General features: G+C 40.7%; 1 protein-coding gene across 1 annotated transcript in view; it reads right to left on the reverse strand.

Moving 5' to 3' along the window:
• ptpn20 (protein tyrosine phosphatase non-receptor type 20) overlaps positions 1–22809 on the reverse strand; it is a gene marked incomplete at both ends in the record, with an annotated part of 149626 nt that overhangs the window by 121960 nt on the left and 4857 nt on the right. Inside the window, 2 exons of the mRNA XM_084153066.1 lie at positions 1148–1223; positions 9098–9184. Of these exons, the coding sequence (XP_084009192.1) occupies positions 1148–1223; positions 9098–9184 (163 nt within the window). The remainder of the gene's footprint in view (positions 1–1147; positions 1224–9097; positions 9185–22809) is intronic.

Genomic DNA, 22809 nt, shown 5'->3' on the forward strand with positions numbered 1-22809 from the left:
GACAACATGCAGAAGGGGACAGGGGAGATGAGTGACACACTCAGACAGTGTCATTGTTGCTCAGAGTCAAAGACAACAGGTAGTGAGAGAGATATATATAAATGTCAGAAAGAGTGTGTGAAGGACATTTTACTTTGTGAAGAAACAGCCTTGAAAATGTTCATATTGACTTTGGTGTCATAAACAATCCTTGGTTCCTGCCTGTGCCTGGTAAAAATATGAGGGGGGGGGGCATCATGACCTCCTCCTTAGGACCATCTGGCAGAACGCCCAGAATATGTTCTATAAGTTAAGATAGGAGACAGTGCCAGACATATGCCGGAACCAACCCTATGAACTATGCCTATGTAACGTGTCTGTAACCAGTACATAATGGAACTAACGGGACTGCCCCGTTAGAGCTCCTGATCGACATGTGTGCTTGGTGCATTGAGTTGGTTGGAACCTCTCCAACACGCTGATAGTAAACAATGATTCATTTAAGATTGACTTCGAGTGTCCCTGTTTAAGAACATCCACTTGGTGCTGCGTGCTCCCTTATTAACACATGTGCATCTTTAACGATTCTCTTGTTGTTACTTGCTTTGATTCTGCCTGCGGAGCTTTCCAGTGGGGGTCTGCGAGGAAAACCGGTGGCGCATTTTATGAAGTGTGAGGGAAAGACAAGATGAACGTTTTCAAGACTTTCTTCAAAGTAAAATGTCCTTTAATCTTGTGCCTTATTCCAAAACAATCAGAACACTTTTTAAAAAACATTTTCTAATACTTTAACAGCATTAGTTGCTCATTATCAAGTTAGTTGTAGACAACATACAATTATTTATTTTTGTCCATTATCGTATACACTCTTAGAAAAAAGGGTTATTCAAACGGTTCTCCAATGGAGAGAGCAGAAGAACCCTTTAAGATTCTAGATAGCACTTTTTTTCCTAAGACTGTAGGATGCAGTAATGTATGTGGGCGTGCATATTTCCCAGAGTCTTACTGGATGTTTAAAGCATGAGGTTACACACAGGTCAGTCCCACAGGTAGGTGTTTGTTTGTGTGTGTGTGTGTGTGTGTGTGTGTGTGTGTGTGTGTGTGTGTGTGTGTGTGTGTGCTCATCTGCTTTGTCAGCCAGGTACGCGACATTTCCAGGTATATATACCGGTCTACGTTCGGTGGGTATGCAGGGGTGGGCGAGCTCCTGGGTTTCTGTCTCCAGGGTTTGTGAGGTAAACTTTCTGTAACACAAATACCAAACGACACTGATAGAACACATTATTTAGGAATAAATAGGCCTAGTACCAACATTTGTTCAGTTCAAAGATACTTAAATATTTTAAACATGTCACACATTATACTGTTACACCTATTGCAAGCAAAGGTTTACACACATTACACATTTACTAAGAAAAGGAACCTTTCCCTCTGGATGCATATCAGCAGCTTCCACATTCCACAGCAACATTTATCTCATTAACTGCAAAGAGCAAACTAACCATTAGGAGTGCATAAGATCATCTGGAACATTCTTCAACAAATGAAACATGGAAATCTCCTTTCTTGTACAGTATTAACAAATATAATGTTTGAAAAACACTGAGCGCCGTCTAGCTACTCCTCTGCAAATCCAGAATGAAGTCACACAATTAACATCCGTTTTTTTTCCAGGAGTCACTAAACGGGAAAAACCAAAACTGTAGCGCTTTAGTTTACAGTGCTGAAATAACAGTAACGTCCAGAAAGTAATAGTAAACAGTAAATAAGATTGCAACGACCAGGTAAGAATGCAGTAATAACTTGTTAAAGATAAACTACATCACCAAAAGTACTCCTGCTTGTCGAACATCTCAATCCAAAATAATGGGCATTAATATGGAGTTGGTCCCTCCTTTGCTGCTATAACAGCCTCCACTCTTCTGGGAAGGCTTTCCACTACATGTTGGAACACACTAGATGTTGGCGTGCTCAGGACCTCAGACTGGGGCGAAGGTTCAACTTCCAACAGGACAACGACCCTAAGCACACAGCCAAGACAACACAGGAGTGGCTTTGGGACAAGTCTCTGAATGTCCTTGAGTGGCCCAGCCAGAGCCCGGACTTGAACCTGATCGAACATCTTTGGAGAACTGAAAATAGCTGTGCCGCAACGCTCCCCATCCAACCTGACAAAGCTTGAGGGGATCTGCAGAGAAGAATGGGAGAAACTCCCCAAATACAGGTGTGCCAAGCTTGTAGCGTCATACCCAATAAGACTCTAGGCTGTAATCGCTGCCAAAAGGTGATTCAACAAAGTACTGAGTAAATGGTCTGAATACTTTTGTAAATAAGGTATTTATATTATTTTTAGCAAAAGTGTCTAAAAACATGTTTTCCCTTTGTCATTATGGGGTATCGTGTGTAGGTTGATGAGGGGAAAACATTTAATCCATTTTAGAATAAGGCTGTAACATAACAAAATGTGGAAAAGTCAAGGGGTCTGAATACTTTCCGAATGCACTGTATGTGTGAAATTTGTTTTGATTTAAAATGGGCCACTATCACGCACCTGTCTCGAAACAGGGGCAGGGGAAAAAAATACATGTAATCTATGCACTTAAATAGCGAATAGCGGATGAGAAGCAATGTTCTTAATATTAGGAAAGTCGAGAAATAAATGTAGTAGGCCTAATCCTTTTTTTCAATTTTCACCTAAAATTACATACCCAAATCTAACCGCCTGTAGCTCAGGACCTGAAGCAAGGATATGCATATCTTGATATCATTTGAAAGGAAACACTTTGAAGTTTGTGGAAATGTGAAATTAATGTAGGAGAATATAACACATTAGATCTGGTAAAAGATAATTCAAACAAAAAAAACATGCCTTTTTTGTTGTTGTTGTTGTTGTTGCATCATCTTTGAAACGCAAGCGAAAGGCCAGAGAGTGATGTAGGATTCTAGATGTAATTTAGATGCTGTCCACCAGATGGCAGCAGTGTGTGTGCAAAGTTTCAGACTGATCCAGTGAAGAATTACATCACTACACAATATTTTGTATCAAGTCTGCCAAGAGTTTTCCCAAATGTGCCGAATTGGTATTCAAGTACATAAATATAGAGAACATACAAAAATGCTATGGTAATACAAAATGTAAGTTTGCACACTCCCAGGAATGTCATAAATGATGGATCATTAGCTTCCCTACAGAAAAGACACTAACCTTCACACATCTAGATGGCCGGGCGAGGTGGGTGTGGAGTCAGAGGTCAAACTGTAGAACCCAGTTCCCACATTTGAATATTGCATATTGAGCAACAACCGTCCCATATAAGGGACACCGATCCCGTAGAGGTTAATAGAGGCCATCAAAACTCTGTTTTCTCACGCAATTGCATAGCCTATAGAAATGTTGCGCAACATGAGCTCATGGGCTGTCATGAAGTGTTTGATTCGATTTTTGATAACATTTGCATTGATGTCAGAGTGATTAGAGGGACAATAGAGTGCTGAGTACCAGGCAGTTAAGCAAGTTTGGTAGGCTACTAATGACCATCAGCAGCATCAGAGCATGGAGAAGCCTAATTACTGTGACTAAACAGTTACGTGGAATTTGACTGCCGTCATGACTTGTGACCGCCGGTGTGGCGGTAATACAGTCACCGTAATAGCCCTAGTTGAGATTCCACATACAGAATTAGTATGTTGTTTCTCAAACGTTTCTGTTAAATAAACAATCTGTCTACGAGAGTTCTAAGTACATTCATCATTATTATATACAGTATATATACAGTGAGGGAAAAAAGTATTTGATCCCCTGCTGATTTTGTACGTTTGCCAACTGACAAAGACATGATCAGTCTATAATTTTAATGGTAGGTTTATTTGAACAGTGAGAGACAGAATAACAACAAATAAATCCAGAAAAACACATGTCAAAAATGTTATAAATTGATTTGCATTTTAATGAGGGAAATAAGTATTTGACCACTCTGCAAAACATGACTTAGTACTTGGTGGCAAAACCCTTGTTGGCAATCACAGAGGTCAGAAGTTTCTTGTAGTTGGCCACCAGGTTTGCACACATCTCAGGAGGGATTTTGTTCCACTCCTCTTTGCAGATCTTCTCCAAGTCATTAAGGTTTCGAGGCTGACGTTTGGCAACTCAAACCTTCAGCTCCCTCACAGATTTTCTATGGGATTAAGGTCTGGCGATTGGCTAGGCCACTCCAGGACCTTAATGTGCTTCTTCTTGAGCCACTCCTTTGTTGCCTTGGCCGTGTGTTTTGGGTCATTGTCATGCTGGAATATCCATCCACGACCCATTTTCAATGCCCTGGCTGAGGGAAGGAGGTTCTCACCCAAGATTTGATGGTACATGGCCCCGTCCATCGTCCCTTTGATGCAGTGAAGTTGTCCTGTCCCCTTAGCAGAAAAACGACTCCAAAGCATAATGTTTCCACCTCCATGTTTGACGGTGGGGATGGTGTTCTCCAAACACGGCGAGTTGAGTTGATGCCAAAGAGCTCCATTTTGGTCTCATCTGACCACAACACTTTCACCCAGTTCTCCTCTGAATCATTCAGATGTTCATTGGCAAACTTCAGACGGCCCTGTATATGTGCTTTCTTGAACAGGGGGACCTTGCGGGCGCTGCAAGATTTCAGTCCTTCACGGCGTAGTGTGTTACCAATTGTTTTCTTGGTGACTATGGTCCCAGCTGCCTTGAGATCATTGACAAGATCCTCCCGTGTAGTTCTGGGCTGATTCCTCACCGTTCTCATGATCATTGCAACTCCACAAGGTGAGATCTTGCATGGAGCCCCAGGCCGAGGGAGATTGACAGTTATTTTGTGTTTTTTCCATTTGCGAATAATCGCACCAACTGTTGTCACCTTCTCACCAAGCTGCTTGGCGATGGTCTTGTAGCCCATTTCAGCCTTGTGTAGGTCTACAATCTTGTCCCTGACATCCTTGGAGAGCTCTTTGGTCTTGGCCATGGTGGAGAGTTTGGAATCTGATTGATTGCTTCTGTGGACAGGTGTCTTTTATACAGGTAACAAGCTGAGATTAGGAGCACTCCCTTTAAGAGTGTGCTCCTAATCTCAGTTCGTTACCTGTATAAAAGACACCTGGGAGCCAGAAATGCTTTCTGATTGAGAGGGGGTCAAATACTTATTTCCCTCATTAAAATGCAAATCAATTTATAACATTTTTGACATGCGTTTTTCTGGATTTTTTTGTTGTTATTCTGTCTCTCACTGTTCAAATAAACCTACCATTAAAATTATAGAGTGATCATTTCTTTGTCAGTGGGCAAACTTACAAAATCAGCAGGGGATCAAATACTTTTTTCCCCTCACTGTATTTTTTTTGTAAGATAAAAAAACACAAATCAAACAATATAAACCATACATACACAAAAGACAACGCATGCTCAGACCCACGTTTCCACCCTTCCATTTTTAGTGCTTGTAAGACTATGTCAGTGATCACCAACCGGTCGACAAGGCATTCCTAGTTGATCAACAAAACATTTCTGTAAAAAATCCAACGATAAAGCTTTGCGTTCCTATTATTCTTTATTTTTCTGATGTTGGCGGTAGGTGCATTTGATTCAGAAGCCCTAGCGCCGGGAAGGCAAAGTGTTCCCATTTTGCACCATTTAATGTGTCTGAAGGTAGAACTCTGCCTAATCGGCAGGCCCAGAGAGCAAATCAAGTGCACTTATAGGCCTACTGTTGGCCAATCAGATAGCTCAGATCACCGTGTCTGCACAGTTTCCTCGCGCCATAGACTAAAAAGAAGCCTTGAACGCACAGCAAAGTTCATAATGTGAGATTTACAAACTTTTAAAACCATGACTAAAGAGAGTCAACGAATACAGCAAAGAGCTGCTGTTTTTATGAGTAAGTTCATGTTCAAGTTGTTATTGAACACTGTCAACACTTTGTTCAACACTTATAAGCCATAAAATGTGTGTTCTCCATACTTCCACTCACACTACAACCAGCACTGCAGCTGCTATGAATGAGTATAGCAAAGTGTTTCGTTAAGCTTGCGTTATTATGAGCAGCTTGTGTCTTTTTTAATATTGAGGAATATTTGGTCTCTGGTCATAGGAGTAACAACATTAATTGGTGCATGAGGCAGAAATAATGCAGTGCAACTTAAGTTTTGCCATCAGCTGGAAGACTGCCTCCCCTTTTCTCAGCGGAGGGAGGGAGAGAGGAGGGGCTGTGAGTTGGGTGAGAGGCAATCTCACCGCTGCTCCCTCCCTCCCCTTAGACTGACCATCAGATGCAGGCCATCAGTCCAGTAAATGTGCAGTAAATGTGCTTCACAATACAACAAACACAACAAACTCTATATTACCAGTGTGATCATATACCTAAAAGTTTGAAATATAATTTCAAAATGATCTGGGAAGAACAACATTGGCAGGGTAATTCAAGCATAGCCAATATGCAGTGATAATGTATTGGGCCTATAGCCTACTGCACAAACCTCATTGCTACAGAGCTGGTTTTAATTAGCTAATGTTGCATAGGCTTACGTTTTTTAAGTCATGTTAAAAATAAAGATCTGAGCGATAGATCTCGGCTTGCATTTTGACTCAGAAAGTTATCTTGACTCAGGAACGGTTGGTGACCACTGCGCTATGCCATATGACCTCCAATTGAGCTATTCTATTTCTCTCTGTTGCCCATATTTTTTCAATATTTAAATAATAATGCATTTGATTCATCCACTGTCTTAATGATGGTCATTTGATTTCCAGTTTTTAAGCAAAATATTTTTTCAAAATGATTGACGAGAAAAGTACAGACCAACCCATTGGGTATCTCACCGTACCATCATATGCCAAGTCTTGAAATATGCAAATAGACAGATTAAAAGTATATTTATATTGTAAAACTTCTGACAGCCAACTTTCAAATCCCGCCCATAACTTTCCAACTTTATAGCATTCCCAGAAAGTATGAATCATTGAGTCACTGTTAGCTTTACACTTAAGACATGACTCTGCCTTGTGCTATAGAATTTGAGAATTTGGTCTCTTGTATAATATTCGTTAGTTATGTTCCAACACTCCCTCCATCTTGTGCCAATACCAGTTCTTTTTAGGTCTTGATTCCAATAGTTTATATATTTTTAAGAGATTGTCAGTTGGATTGGCTTTCTTACCTATCATACGAGTATCCTTTTCTGACTCAAATAAAATTCCCTCAATATTGCTCTGATGTCCAAAAGATATTATGGATTTTTTTAACCCAGTATATTGTTGAGTGTATTTTTGGAGATAAAAATGTAGTCCATTTTGAATAGCTTTTTTTACTTTGAGAAAAAAGTATTTTGTAGTTGGAAATAGCCAATCTCTAGGTGTTCTGTAAAATATTTGTAGAGATGACATTTTTCAGCCTCTTTGGAGGCTCCATGTCTTTAGCAGACATGTCATATGAGGGCGGTGGACATCCCATGGATATGGAAGAGTCATAGTATGAATATATAGTTATTGTACACATTACATATAGAACATGTGAACATGTAGGCGGAGCAAACATTTAACAAAGAACACACAAAAAACAAAGCAAGTACTTCTTTGTACTTTGAGGCACTGGCTTTTTAGGGCTTTTAAGCACCAACTCCTCTCCTAATGTACCAAAAGTCTGTGGATTATGTCATTGTAAATACATTAGAGAAAGACTGCCACTTAAATACTGTGGTCAGTTTATAATACCTTGTGAATTAAATTAAAGTATAGTGGCTGGTGGGGCTCTACTTGGGGAGAGTGGGTCCACCGAAAGACCGAAGTGAGATGAGTGGAGGCACCACACATACTTCAGGGAAGTGTCTGATTCCCTGATTTAACTAGTGATATCAATAAGGAATCATAGCTTTCACCTGAATTCACCTGATCAGTCTATGTCATGCTATATTTCCCCCTTTGAATTGTCTCATCAGTGTCCATGTAGCTCATTGGCATCGGCTACTTTATCATTACTTCATTGAGATTAACAGTTACCTGGGGAAAGTAGAGTATATATTGTGTTGGGTCTTAGGTATCACTGTATGTAGCCTGCGTTAATTGCTTTTTCTCAGTGCAGGGGGCTCCACTCTGTCCATGGAGGTCTCCATTACGCTTAATGTTTGTAGGCCTTCGAGTAGAAAGGTTTGCCGGGAAACTGAGTTGAGAATTGATCCCATTTTCCTCCAGTGACTGTCTCCTCTTTCCTCGTCTTCTGGTAAGGACAATATTCTAATAAAGGGAAATATATTTTTAAAAAAGGATATGTATATGCTTAAATTAAAATAATATATATATTTTTAAAGGACAATATTCTCATGTTGTTAGATCTCATTCTGTTTTCTTGCTGGTCCAATTCCTCTTGTAAAGTTTGCAAGTTTGTTTCCAAAAGGCTATTTTTTCTTGTTTGTTCATGCGCACGTTTTTTGCGTGTCTGACACGATAGCCTCTATAGTCTTCACGAGCGAATCTACTTTTTTAACAACAGATTAAAAAGCAGCTTGTTGGTTTGCGTCTCCAAGCTGCCCTTTGTCTTTTCCTTTTCCTTTGCAGGAGGCCATGTCCTGTTGGATTCGTGTCGCTGAGGTGTTTAACCAACTGTTTGCTTCGCTGTTGTACAAAGCTGATCGCTCACACTCTCCCAGTTGCTTGGGGGTATATTGATTGATCAAGTTTAGAGGCTTGATTTAAACTTTGTTGTCTGGTTTCTACATATAAACCATAGATTTGTCGGTACAAAACGGAGCTACTCACACCCTATGCATCCTATCAGTACATTACAGCCTCGTAATCATTCCAAGTACATTCTTAATAAGTATAGACGGTGCTTATTAGCCTCTATTATTGATAGTTTTCAGTAACAAATAATTGTTTCTACATAACAAGGAAAATGCATCACACTTTCTATCAGTATTTAGCAGCTACATACTGTCTATTAATGGGTTATTACTGCATTCTTAACTGGATGTTTCCATCTTATTTCCCTGTTGTTTACTGTTACTTTCCGGATGTTATCCTGTTATTTCAGCACTGTACATTAAAGTGCTACCAAAAACACTATTTTGTTCCAACCAAACATGATTAAGCATTTTAACCCCTGCACCTTACCTGACTTGGTGGAGTCGTTAGAGTACCGTCTGCTCTCCCCTCCAGCCGCGCTGCCCTCACTGTAGTCAGGATACAGATCACGCTTACCTGGTACAACACCAGGTACAATTCCAGGTTAAATACCAAGCAAAATACTAGGTGAAACCAGGTAGAACATCAGGTAGAACAGCAGATGAAGACACTTCATTAGTGCACACGGTATTAATACATAGCAAAAGGTTATGCAACAGAAGACGAAAACAAGGGTTTCCGTTGGTGCCATGTGAATCAGAGGATGTGAGTGGAGTGGAGCAAGGAGTGGAGCGTGCGTAATTTGGCTAGAGCGTGGAGCGGATTAAAATCATGTTGGAGCGTCGGCCTTCTCTCTCACTCCAGTTGCACTCAGCCACAAGCTCTGAGCATGCTCTGACCAACATTTTTTCATTTCCTACATCAGTGCATTCGGAAAGTATTCAGGCCCCTTGAAATGTGTATTCCCTCGTCAATCTATACACAACACCCCATAATGACAAAGCGAAAACAGGTTTTGGAAATGTTTGCAAATTACAAAATAAATCAAATAAATATCTTATTTACATAAATATTCAGACCCTTTGCTATGAAACACGAAATTGAGCTCAGGTGCATCCTGTTTCATTGATCATCCTTGAGATGTTTCTACAACTTGATTGGAGTTCACCTGTGGTAAATTCAATTGATTGGACATGATTTGGAAAGGCACACACCTGTCTATATAAGGTCCCACAGTTGACAGTGCATGTCAGAGCAAAAACCAAGCCATGAGGTTGAAGGAATTGTCCGTAGAGCTCCGAGAAAGGATTGTGTCGAGGCACAGATCTGGGGAAGGGTACCAAAAATTGTCTGCAGCATTGAAGATCCCCAAGAACACAGCAGCCTCAATCATTCTTAAAATGGAAGTTTGGAACCACCAAGACTCTTCCTAGAGCTGGCGCCGGGCCAAACTGAGCAATCGGGGGAGAAGGGCCTTGGTCAGGGTGGTGACCAAGAACCCGATTGTCACTCTGACAGAGCTCCAGAGTTCCTCTATGGAGAAGGGAGAACCTTCCAGAAGGACAACCATCTCTGCAGCACTCCACCAAATCAGGCCTTTATGGTAGAGTGGCCAGACAGAAGCCACTCCTCAGTAAAAGGCACATGACAGCCCACTTGGAGTTTGCCAAAAGGCACCTAAAGGACTCTCAGACCATGAGAAACAAGATTCTCTGGTCTGATGAAACCAAGATTGAACTCTTTGGCCTGAATGCCAAGCGTCATGTCTGGAGGAAAACTGGCACCATCCCTACGGTGAAGTATGCTGGTGGCAGCATAATGCTGTGGGGATGTTTTTCAGTGGCAGGGACTGGGAGACTAGTCAGGAGAGGGAAAGATGAACAGAGCAAATTACAGAGAGATCCTTGATGAAAACCTTCTCCATAGCGCTCAAGACCTCAGACTGAGGCAAAGGTTCACCTTCCAACAGGACAACTTCCGTAAGCACACAGCCAAGACAAAGCAGGAGTGGCTTCGGGACAAATCTCTGAATGTCCTTGAGTGGCCCAGCCAGAGCCCGGACTTGAACCCGATCTAACATCTCTGGAGAGATGTGTAAATATCTGTGCAGCTTCGCTCCCCATCCAACCTGACAGAGCCTGAGAGGATCTGCAAAGAATAAATGGGAGAAACTCCCCAAATACAGGTGTGCCAAGCTTGTAGAGTCATACCCAAGAAGACTCAAGGCAGTAATCGCTGCCAAAGGTGCTTCAACAAAGTACTGAGTAAAGGGTCTGAATACTTATGTAAATGTGATATTTAAGTTTGTAACATAACAAAATGTGGAAACAGTCAAGGGGTCTGAATACTTTCCGAATGCACTGTTTTATGTATTTAGCCTACCCCATCACTAATGCACAGAGATGCTGATATGAGTCGACCAAGAAATAGGTCACACAGCCTGTGTAATTGACAGCAAGACAACGAATGAGCCCATGCAGCAGCACCAGAGACCTTTGGATTTTTATAGGCTAATGTACAACATTTTAAAAAAAGAGTCCAAGTTTGTAACAGTGGAAAAGTTGTCGATCAACTGTAAAATATGAGCGCAACAGAGCCACAGTTACAACAGAAGTATCTGATCATCAATAGATTAGAGAAAAAGCTAGTTGTTTTTTAACACAGTGGCCACACTTCATCAGGTAGGTCCCTTTTTAATAGCCTACGACATGTTGTTGGCAATGTTGAAGCTTCTTACAATAGCCTTGCTTGACAACTCAAACGGAATTATTCTGCTGCTCTATTGTTTGCTCCATACTGTACTTAAGTCTGAGACTGCCATCATTGAAGTCGTTTGAGGTGATGTCAAAATGAGGGGTGTTGCACAAAACAAAGTCATCAGCAATTGGATAATTTCTAACCAATCTGAGTATCAAAGCACTGCTTTACCCACGTGTGTTCTTGCTCTGGCCCAACCCATCAGTTTCTCGGACCAACCAGAACAGTTAGAATGTCTTTATATTCTAGAAATCGTCGTGGAGGTGCTCAGATCCAGACTCATAGGACTATCTCTCGCGGCGAGGAGAGGGAGAGGGGGAGGGGGGGGTCTAATTGCGGGGGATTTTATTGGAATTACTGTTTCCGGTTTTTCGCTGCTGCACTAATGGCAGCTACTGTACACTACGGAGCTAGATTTTTTTTTTTACGTGACCCCACCCCACATTCTGAAATAGCATGTTAGTCCCCCCGCAATTACTGCAGTTTTAGACCATCCATAGAACGTACTATATGCCAGTGAATATCATGCACACAGAAATATAATTATTCTGCTGGAGGTGTAAAACACAAAAGGGGACATACAGTGAGGGAAAAAAGTATTTGATCCCCTGCTGATTTTGTACGTTTGCCCACTGACAAAGACATGATCAGTCTATAATTTTAATGGTAGGTTTATTTGAACAGTGAGAGACAGAATAACAACAAATAAATCCAGAAAAACGCATGTCAAAAATGTTATAAATTGGTTTGCATTTTAATGAGGGAAATAAGTATTTGACCCCTCTGCAAAACATGACTTAGTACTTGGTGGCAAAACCCTTGTTGGCAATCACAGAGGTCAGACGTTTCTTGTAGTTGGCCACCAGGTTTGCACACATCTCAGGAGGGATTTTGTTCCACTCCTCTTTGCAGATCTTCTCCAAGTCATTAAGGTTTTGAGGCTGACGTTTGGCAACTCAAACCTTCAGCTCCCTCCACATATTTCCTATGGGATTAAGGTCTGGAGACTGGCTAGGTCACTCCAGGACCTTAATGTCCTTCTTCTTGAGCCACTCCTTGTTGCCTTGGCCGTATGTTTTGGGTCATTGTCATGCTGGAATACCCATCCACGACCCATTTTCAATGCCCTGGCTGAGAGAAGGAGGTTCTCACCCAAGATTTGACAGTACATGGCCCCATCCATCGTCCCTTTGATGTGGTGAAGTTGTCCTGTCTCCTTAGCAGAAAAACACCCCCAAAGCATAACGTTTCCACCTCCATGTTTGAAGGTGGGGATGGTGTTCTTGGGGTCATAGGCAGCATTCCTCCTCCTCCAAACACAGCGAGTTGAGTTGATGCCAAAGAGCTCCATTTTGGTCTCATCTGACCACAACACTTTCACCCAGTTCTCCTCTGAATCATTCAGATGTTCATTGGCAAACTTCAGACGGGCATGTACAGTGGGGAAAAAAAGTATTTAGTCAGCCACCAATTGTGCAAGTTCTCCCACTTAAAAAGATGAGAGAGGCCTGTAATTTTCATCATAGGTACACGTCAACTATGACAATCAAATTGAGAAAAAAAAATCCAGAAAATCCCATTGTAGGATTTTTAATGAATTTATTTGCAAATTATGGTGGAAAATAAGTATTTGGTCACCTACAAACAAGCAAGATTTCTGGCTCTCACAGACCTGTAACTTCTTCTTTAAGAGGCTCCTCTGTCCTCCACTCGTTACCTGTATTAATGGCACCTGTTTGAACTTATTATCAGTATAAAAGACACCTGTCCACAACCTCAAACAGTCACACTCCAAACTTCACAATGGCCAAGACCAAAGAGCTGTCAAAGGACACCAAAAACAAAATTGTAGACCTGCACCAGGCTGGGAAGACTGAATCTGCAATAGGTAAGCAGCTTGGTTTGAAGAAATCAACTGTGGGAGCAATTATTAGGAAATGGAAGACATACAAGACCACTGATAATCTCCCTCGATCTGGGGCTCCACGCAAGATCTCACCCCGTGGGGTCAAAATGATCACAAGAACGGTGAGCAAAAATCCCAGAACCACACGGGGGGACCTAGTGAATGACCTGCAGAGAGCTGGGACCAAAGTAACAAAGCCAACCATCAGTAACACACTACGCCGCCAGGGACTCAAATCCTGCAGTGCGAGACGTGTCCCCCTGCTTAAGCCAGTACATGTCCAGGCCCGTCTGAAGTGCATTTGGATGATCCAGAAGAGGATTGGGAGAATGTCATATGGTCAGATGAAACCAAAATATAACTTTTTGGTAAAAACTCAACTCGTCATGTTTGGAGGACAAAGAATGCTGAGTTGCATCCAAAGAACACCATACCTACTGTGAAGCATGGGGTTGGAAACATCATGCTTTGGGGCTGTTTTTCTGCAAAGGGACCAGGACGACTGATCCGTGTAAAGGAAAGAATGAATGGGGCCATGTATCGTGAGATTTTGAGTGAAACCCTCCTTCCATCAGCAAGGGCATTGAAGATGAAACGTGGCTGGGTCTTTCAGCATGACAATGATCCCAAACACACTGCCCGGGCAACGAAGGAGTGGCTTCGTAAGAAGCATTTCAAGGTCCTGGAGTGGCCTAGCCAGTCTCCAGATCTCAACCCCATAGAAAATCTTTGGAGGGAGTTGAAAGTCTGTGTTGCCCAGCGACAGCCCCAAAACATCACTGCTCTAGAGGAGATCTGCATGGAGGAATGGGCCAAAATACCAGCAACAGTGTGTGAAAACCTTGTGAAGACTTACAGAAAACGTTTGACCTGTGTCATTGCCAACAAAGGGTATATAACAAAGTATTGAGAAACTTTTGTTATTGACCAAATACTTATTTTCCACCATCATATGCCAATAAATTCATTAAAAATCCTACAATGTGATTTTCTGGAATTTTTTTTCTCATTTTGTCTGTCATAGTTGACGTGTACCTATGATGAAAATTACAGGCCTCTCTCATCTTTTTAAGTGGGAGAACTTGCACAATTGGTGGCTGACTAAATACTTTTTTTCCCCACTGTATATGTGCTTTCTTGAGCAGGGGGACCTTGCGGGCGCTGCAGGATTTCAGTCCTTCACGGCATAGTGTGTTACCAAATGTTTTCTTGATGACTATGGTCCCAGCTGCCTTGAGATCATTGACTAGATCCTCCCGTGTAGTTCTGGGCTGATTCCTCACCGTTCTCATGATCATTGCAACTCCACGAGGTGAGATCTTGCATGGAGCCCCAGGCAGAGGGAGATTGACAGGTCTTTTTTGTTTCTTCCATTTGCGAATAATTGCACCAACTGTTGTCACCTTCTCACCAAGCTGCTTGGCGATGGTCTTGTAGCCCTTTTTGTGCAAATCAATGATGACGGCACGTGTTTCCTTGCAAGTAACCATGGTTAACAGAGGAAGAACAATGATTTCAAGCACCACCCTCCTTTCAAAGCTTCCAGTCTGTTATCCTAATTCAATCAGCATGACAGAGTGATCTCCAGCCTTGTCCTCGTCAACACTCTCACCTGTGTTAACGAGAGAATCACTGACATGAGGTCAGCTGGTCCTATTGTGGCAGGGCTGAAATGCAGTGGAAATGTTTTGGGGGGATTAAGTTAATTTTCATGGCAAAGAGGGACTTTCCAATTAATTGCAATTCATCTGATCACTCTTCATAACATTCTGGAGTATATGCAAATTGCCATCATAAAAACTGAGGCAGCAGACTTTGTGAAAATTAGTATTTGTGTCATTCTCAAAACATTTGACTTGTACTAGGTAATATGATATGAATTATATGGTGGGTGTTTCTGTATGTTAATAGATTGGCTAGGCGGTCTGACAGAAATGTCATATATAGGATGTCTTAAAGACAATCAAAAGTCTTTGTACTGTATTTGTAAGAGTTGTTCATTTGTTAGGCTATTGGTTAAAGGTGCAACACAATATTGATTATTGAATTATCATTGGTCTAGTTGTCTTATGAATCACTTGGTTCGGTCTTATGTAGCAAAATTTGAAAGTTTTTTTACATGTTTACATGTTTACATTGGATAAAAGTAGAGACTCAGAGCTAGAAAATGGTATATCATACACTGCAGTTGAGGAACAATGGGAAAGTCATTCTGCTTTGAAAGCTGATAAACTTGAAACCCCCTTTTGAGAAAATGGCCCTTGAATGTTTTGGTACACCTACTGGAGAGCTCTTCTTTGTCTACACCCATTCAGCATCGTTCACCCTCTCTTAATCCTTAGCCCCACCCATCTCTTTAAGGATTCACATGAGGCCATTTGGTTAACACACACTATATCAAATAAAATCTAAGTTCATTTGTCACATGCGCAGGATACAGAATGTGTAACTGGTACAGTGAAGTGCGCACATGACTGTAAGTCGCTTTGAATAAAAGCGTCTGCTAAATGGCATATTATTATTATTATTATTATTATTATTATTATAAGTGGTTACTTGCATAGTAGCAATATCAAAAACAGAAAGTGTCCAGATAAAAATATTTCATAAATTTCTATCATTATTAGATGACATTTACCCGACACACTTGTCTAAATTGATGGGTCATGTGAAGGAAATGCTATAACCACCCCCCAGCCACATCTAGCTAAGTGGATGGGTCACTATTGTCTACACATTTTTATGAAATACAATAGATGGCTGTAGTCATCCCCCAGACACACCTGGCTAATTTGATGAGTCATTTAATAATCCGGCCAAAGTGGAATGTTTTATTAGACATGTAGCTAGCTAGGTAGCTAGCTAGCTAAACAATGAACCAGTATAATCCCAACTCATACTACTACCAATACAAACATTGTCATAGCTGTAGTATGAATCTGCAGGTAGCTAAAGCTAACAATGTTAGCTAGGTTACATTAGGCTATAACTACCAATGCAAATGGCTTTCTGATTAAAATAATATTACTACACAGATCATACACGTAACGTTAGCTAGTGAGCCAGCAAGCTAACGTTTCCTAGCTAACGGTATGCTTTAGCTTGCAATAAAAACAACTTTTTTTCTATCACCTACACGTGATGCTAGCTCACTAACTAGCTAGGCTAATGTTTGCAAAGCTAGGTAGCTAAATATTATAGCTAGAAAAGCTTAGCTTGTACTTGTTAAGACTATGTATATAACGTATATACAATCAACTAGATATATGTTATTTCAAAACATTAACAGTAAACATGATGCTTTATAGCTATAATATAGCTAATGTTAGCTAGCTAATGAGAAGCTGATCTCTACTGGATGCTTTCACGTTTAGCTCATCTGGGTTTGTTGCTGTTAGCTAGCACATGGACAAGCAGTAGTCGGACATGACATGAATTACCAACATACTTGGATCCTTCATTTATTTTTGCACTACACATATGTTTATGAGAACAGTCAGCCCCCAAATGCTAGCAAATCAGAGTTGAAACTACAGCTAGATAGCTAACGTGAGCTAGCATGGATTGAAAGCTAGCTAGTTACATCTTATCAAACCTGTTGTTTGGTGTGTTTGGTTAGCCTGCTAGCTAGTAGCCAATGCCAAGGCAAGCAAGGTTAGGAATCAAGCTAGCTAGATAGCCTGTTATGCTAGCGACAACGCTAACCGTTTAGATAGATAGCAAGCTAAACATTTGGCTAGCTGGCGTTGAGAGTATGGGGTAACAGTTACAGCGTGGGGAGGGTAATACAATTCTTTCTTCACCATCTCGCAAACTAGCTAGTTATCTAGCTAGTTGTAGCTAAGAGGACTTTCTACAATTTCTTAGGAACATTAGCGAAGCTAGCTAGCAACATGACAATTTCTATTCTGGAGGAAGTGGAAATGCAATTCGAGCTAGCCCACCAAGGCCAGCCCAACTCAGATTGACTTCAAATTGCGAGGCTTTAGATAGGGGGGTAGAACAGCTTTAATATTGCAGATAGATTGTGGGTTCTATCAATGCAATTGTTTGCATAATTTCTAATCCCCTATTATTAAAAATATTTTTTCCTTCTTTATTATTTTATCCTAAACCTACTACACTTCCCCTAATTGGAGTAAACTAATGGTCAGCAATACTTAGACTTCTACTTCCAGCTTATACATACCACACTGAACAAAAATAAATGCAAAATGAAACAATTTAAAAGACTTTACTTGGTTATAGGTTGGTTCATATCAATCAATTGAAATAAATTCATTAGGCCCTAATCTATGGATTTCACATGACTGGGAATACAGATATGCATCTGTTGGTCAAAGATGCCTTAAACAAAAGGTAGTGGCGTGGGATCAGAAAACCAGTCAGTACTGGTGTAACCACCATTTGCCTCATGCAGCGCTCCTTCGCATAGAGTTGATCATGCTGTTGATTGTGCTCTGTGGAATATTGTCCCACTCCTCTTCCATGGCTGTGCGAAGTTGCTGAATATTGGCGGGAACTGGACACGCTGTCGTACACGTCGATCCAGAGCGTCCCAAACATGCTCAATGGGTGACATGTCTGGTGAGTATGCAGGCCATGGAAGAACTGGGACATTTTCAGTTTCCAGGAATTGTGTACAGATCCTTGCGACATGGGGCTGTGCATTATCATGCTGAAACATGAGTTGATGGCAGCGGATGAATGGAAAGACAATGGGCCTCAGGATCTCGTCATGGTATCTCTGTGCATTCAAATTTCCATCAATAAAATGCAATTGTGTTCGTTGTCCGTAGCTTATGCCTGCCCATACCATAACCCCACCGCCACCATGGGGAACTCTGTTCACAACGTTGACATCAGCAAACCGCTTTCCCAAATGACGCCATACAAGCTGCCTGCCATCTGCCCGGTACAGTTGAAACCGGTATTCATTCGTGAAGCGCACACTTCTTCTCCATCGTGCCAGTGGCTATTGAAGGTGAGCATTTGCCTACTGAAGTCGGTAACGACGCTGAACTGCAGTCAGGTCAAGACAAATGTATATGGGGTGTTTGCTAAATTCGATTTTTAAACAAAATAATGTAATGAATGGAGCTGCATTTTTTTCCCCCTGTGAGCACTAAGCGATTTTTAGCGGAGCGGGAAAAAGGCTGTCGAGCGCCTGAGTGGGATTTCTGACGCTCAACTCCACTCAACCCAGGCAAACAACCACATTCCATAAATCCCATACCCTTTCCATCATTGTGTTGTTTTTTCTGTTCACGTTAGCAGAACGTGTCTTTGTTGGTGGAGTTAAAACCAGCTAGCCCATAGATGCCAAAATAGTATGGTCCACGATTAAAGAGTTTACAGTTTATTTTCTTTATTGCTTCTAGCATAAAGTCTCAGAAATAAGGGGTAAGTATGGCTGCCTGTCTGTTTGACCTGGGTAACTACTCCTTAGAGTCTGTTAGTTTGTGTGTGTGTGTGTGTGTGTGTGTGTGTGTCTACTCTGCATCCACAGATTACTAGTTATCACTGCGGGTCCTAATCCCAGCTGTGCGCTAATATTTTAAAACATTCATCCTGTTTTACCACAGTCTTAACGCAGGAACAATAGAGCTGGCCAACGTTTTTGTGTTGTCAGTAACCCTAAAAAGGTCAAAATGACCTTTTTACGGTTCGCTGATTTTTCATGTGTCATGATACAACAACCTAATCCAAACTACTAGATGGGATTAAAAGGAAGTCTCAGCATTATGACATCAGATTAGATAATTTTTTTTACGACTCTATTATCCCTATTACCCGCTATTAGACGTGTTGTCATGGAAACAAGAGCTCACTGATAGGATGTGATGTATGATGATGTCTTCCCAACAAACCAAAACGTGTTCTGTGAATGTTCTGTGAAGTTGTAGGAAAGGTGTAAGAACATTACCTGCAAAAGTTCTAATAACACAAAATCTGTCCAGTCGTGTTGATGATTAAACAATGTTGCAAGAATGTTACCAGAACATATTTGTTACGTTCTTTTCAAGTTCCCAAAACGTGTAATTATGTTGTGAGAACAGTGCAGTGACATTACATGAGATCGGTTCCCAAACCACAAAATCTGTCCAGTTGTGCTGAAATGCACATTTGTATTAGGGTGCACAAAACATTCCCCTACTGTTGCAAAAATGTTCACCAAACACATTATTTCTGTTATTTAAAAGTTAAAAAAACATGTCATTAAGATTGTAGGAACAGTGTGGGGACATTCCAAGATATAGGTTCCCAAAACACTCTATGTCCAGTTGTGATCACATTCTTACAATGTTTCTATCAGGGTGCACAAAACTTTCCTTTAATGTTCTTAGAATGTTATTCCCATGTTCCTAGAATAATACAATTAAGTTTTGAACAGTCGATTGAGGTTTCTTTCATGTGTTAGTGCTATTTTACTGTTGAGAAATATGTCTGTACAACAATTAATGTAGAAAGACATTTTGCAATTATTTGTAACGTGACAGTTAATTAGACCGTGTATTAGACATTGCTTGTACAAACATAGTTTACAACATGGTAAAATACGTTTTACCATGTTGTTGATAGTCTTAAGCGGGGATCGAACCTGGGAGCTTTGAAGTGTTATCCCTGGAATTAATCCACTACACCACTGGGATGGGACTAACAAAAATGTTAAGCCTGTTCACACCTTTACTCTGACCTCCATGTTGGGGTCTTTGTCTGTGAGAGAGGATAACAAAATCTATAAAAATAAGTTTCCTCTTCTATTTCTTACTCTACCAATCCTCTTTATATACTGTAAAGTTGGGATGTTTTGACTTTTTATTTTCCCTACGAACTTGATTTCAGAAATCATGTAAAATTATTGCCTGACAGATTGTGGTGAGGTGTACATATATGTGCATATGTACTGAGACAGCCATAGTTTGAATCATATTTTAAAGGGAGGCTGAACTCAAAAACCAACTTCTCTGGTTGAAAATGGTCTATGTTGCATCGATATTAGTCAGAAACTTGATTGTAGTATAAATATTGACTACAAAGTGTAAATAGCATAATTTGTGTCATAAAGTCAGTATCTTCAAAAACTGAGATTTGCGAGATTTTGGGAAGCTGTTAAATCCCTAGATTTTTGGATATTTGAGAGTTGGGTTGTGATTTCAATAATGCCCACTTGCCCACTAACACAGGATGGTAACACCTAGGGAGAACTGTCATGCACAGAGAAACAGCTTTGCTGACAGTGAGACAGGCCTGCCCATTAGGCTACGCAGCGCCTCAGACTTGTTTACATAAGACAACACGTCACCAACGTTCTGTTGAAAGAACACTTGGCCCCTAAACCCTTTATGGAGTGGCCACTTGCTGATGTGTTTGATAGTGATCACTTGAGTCTTTCACTGTTTTGGGCAAAATGAGAATTGAGACAATCCGCACTTGCATCCCACGTGCCACTTGTCAGTATTCCAAAATTGAAAACCCATTCGTAAGCATCTTGTGTCCTGCCGCGACCTGTTTTGTAACATGATTCACTATGAAACACTGCCAGACAGACGCACACTCCAGTAATAGATAGTGAGAAAGTTGTAAAAACAAAACGGCACCGAAGCATATACGTCGCCACATGCCAGTGACTTGATAAGCTTATTTAGCTAAAGTGGCCTGCTTGCTCAATGTGCCTGCTAGCTACTAGCTAGCTTAACTGACAAACACAGAGATGGAACTTAGCTAGCTAGCTAGTAGGGCCGGGACAATACAAGTATCGCAATCTTTTTTCCATGTAAAATATTATGTGCTATAGCTTGGAAAATAAATAAATATGACTTTGGATGACAACATAATGATGGGGCTGTTTTCCTAAAGAAGTTAAATCCGCTTCATGTTTTGTTTCCTAGCCACAATACTAACGAGTATCACAATACTGGTATTGTCCCGGCCTTACTAGCTAGTGATTTTGGGCACTGATAAACAGCGTGTAGCTTGTTCTTTATTTACGATAGCAAATATTTTTATAACTAACCCAAGCTAGACCACAGCCTGTCGTTTCCAATGGGAGCAAATTAATCAAACAAGCAAGGAAGAGGGCAGAGCCAAAAACGAGCTAGCGAGATCCTATTGGTGCGTTCTAGCATATATTTGCATATTTCCGTTAGGTAACGCCTATTCTGAAGTGCGCGTGTGCAATAACAAAATTTGCCCTTGCACAAGTTTTTTTTTTTTTTTTTACTTTGGCAAAGGGTAAAGTCTACAAAACTTGGGCCACTCTGTTCGTAACTGATTCTAGTTTTGGGAACAGAAAACTGTATTGAGATCAAATGTTTCATAGATAATTAGCAGAATATCGGCCAAAATCCATCTCGCTCCATCTTTTCCCACTGGGCTTCCTCTCATCACCATATTTGGTGGTGAGTGGAAATGCCAACCGGATGCTTCAGATTTATACATCCGGTGAAAACATCTGGCTAATTTTTCCATCTGTGATGATAGTTTGACAGTTTGCTGATGAAGTTGTAGACATGTTCTCAGAAATATTTCCTGAGCTCAGCAGCAGCTGACTTGACTGTCTGCAGTGCACTGACTAGTTTTCATGCAAAAAAATGTACTTGAGATATACTGCACAAAACACCTTAGCTAGATGTAAAATTGCTCGACTATGATCTTCTCAGAAAATACTTCAAACTACATTTTGAGGGCAAAATGTTGCTACCGTGACTCAAGAGGGACAAACAACAAATATAGCTGCAAGTAGCAATGAATGGGGTTCACAGCATGACAAAAAGGACAAGATAAGTTGGATAACAAAACAAGCACTATCATGTAGGAACTATCTTCCTTTATGTGAAATCAGTGACAGCATTACCATGTTTATCTCTCAATACCACAAGGATGGCACAAGTGAAGTTTAGTCTAATGCTGTAGGTTGGTTATCTTTGAATGCAGCAGGTAATCATTCAGTTGTTAATAGTTTCCTTGTTTTTTCAAACCAAATTCAGTGTGGTTCATCTTAAAGACATCCATGATAGCAATGACAAGTTTCAAGTTGATAGGCCACTGTGGAGTGGATTTACAGTGGTTTAAATGGACATGTAAAATCAGATTTTTGCTAAGACATGTACCATGTGCCTACATATTTGAGCATATTAGTGTATGTGCTAATATGCATCTACTGGTATAGTGTGGCCATCTTTGCATGCATCAATGTTATTTTCTCAAACTCATTAGGGACTATTGTGATGAGTCAAAATACCAAATTTTGAGTGAATCTGACTTGTAGTCTATGAGAAGATTTGTTATGATTATTTTAAGCAATAGAGTTACATAGTCAAAAAAGTGAATAGTTAATAATGTCCTTATTTATAAAGATATCGATGCCAAACTGAACATGGTTCATCATGGTAACATCTTCGATGAACCTAAAAAGTTGCAAGTTGATAGGCCTTTGTGGAGTGGATTTACAAAGGATTTAAATGGACACGTAAAATCGTATTTCCTCTCTTCACCAATCCCTTAGCTTTTCTCAAACTAAGTTAAGAAATGTACC

Source organism: Coregonus lavaretus (assembly GCF_964263955.1).
Source record: "Coregonus lavaretus genome assembly, chromosome: 36".
Lineage (NCBI taxonomy): Eukaryota > Metazoa > Chordata > Actinopteri > Salmoniformes > Salmonidae > Coregonus > Coregonus lavaretus.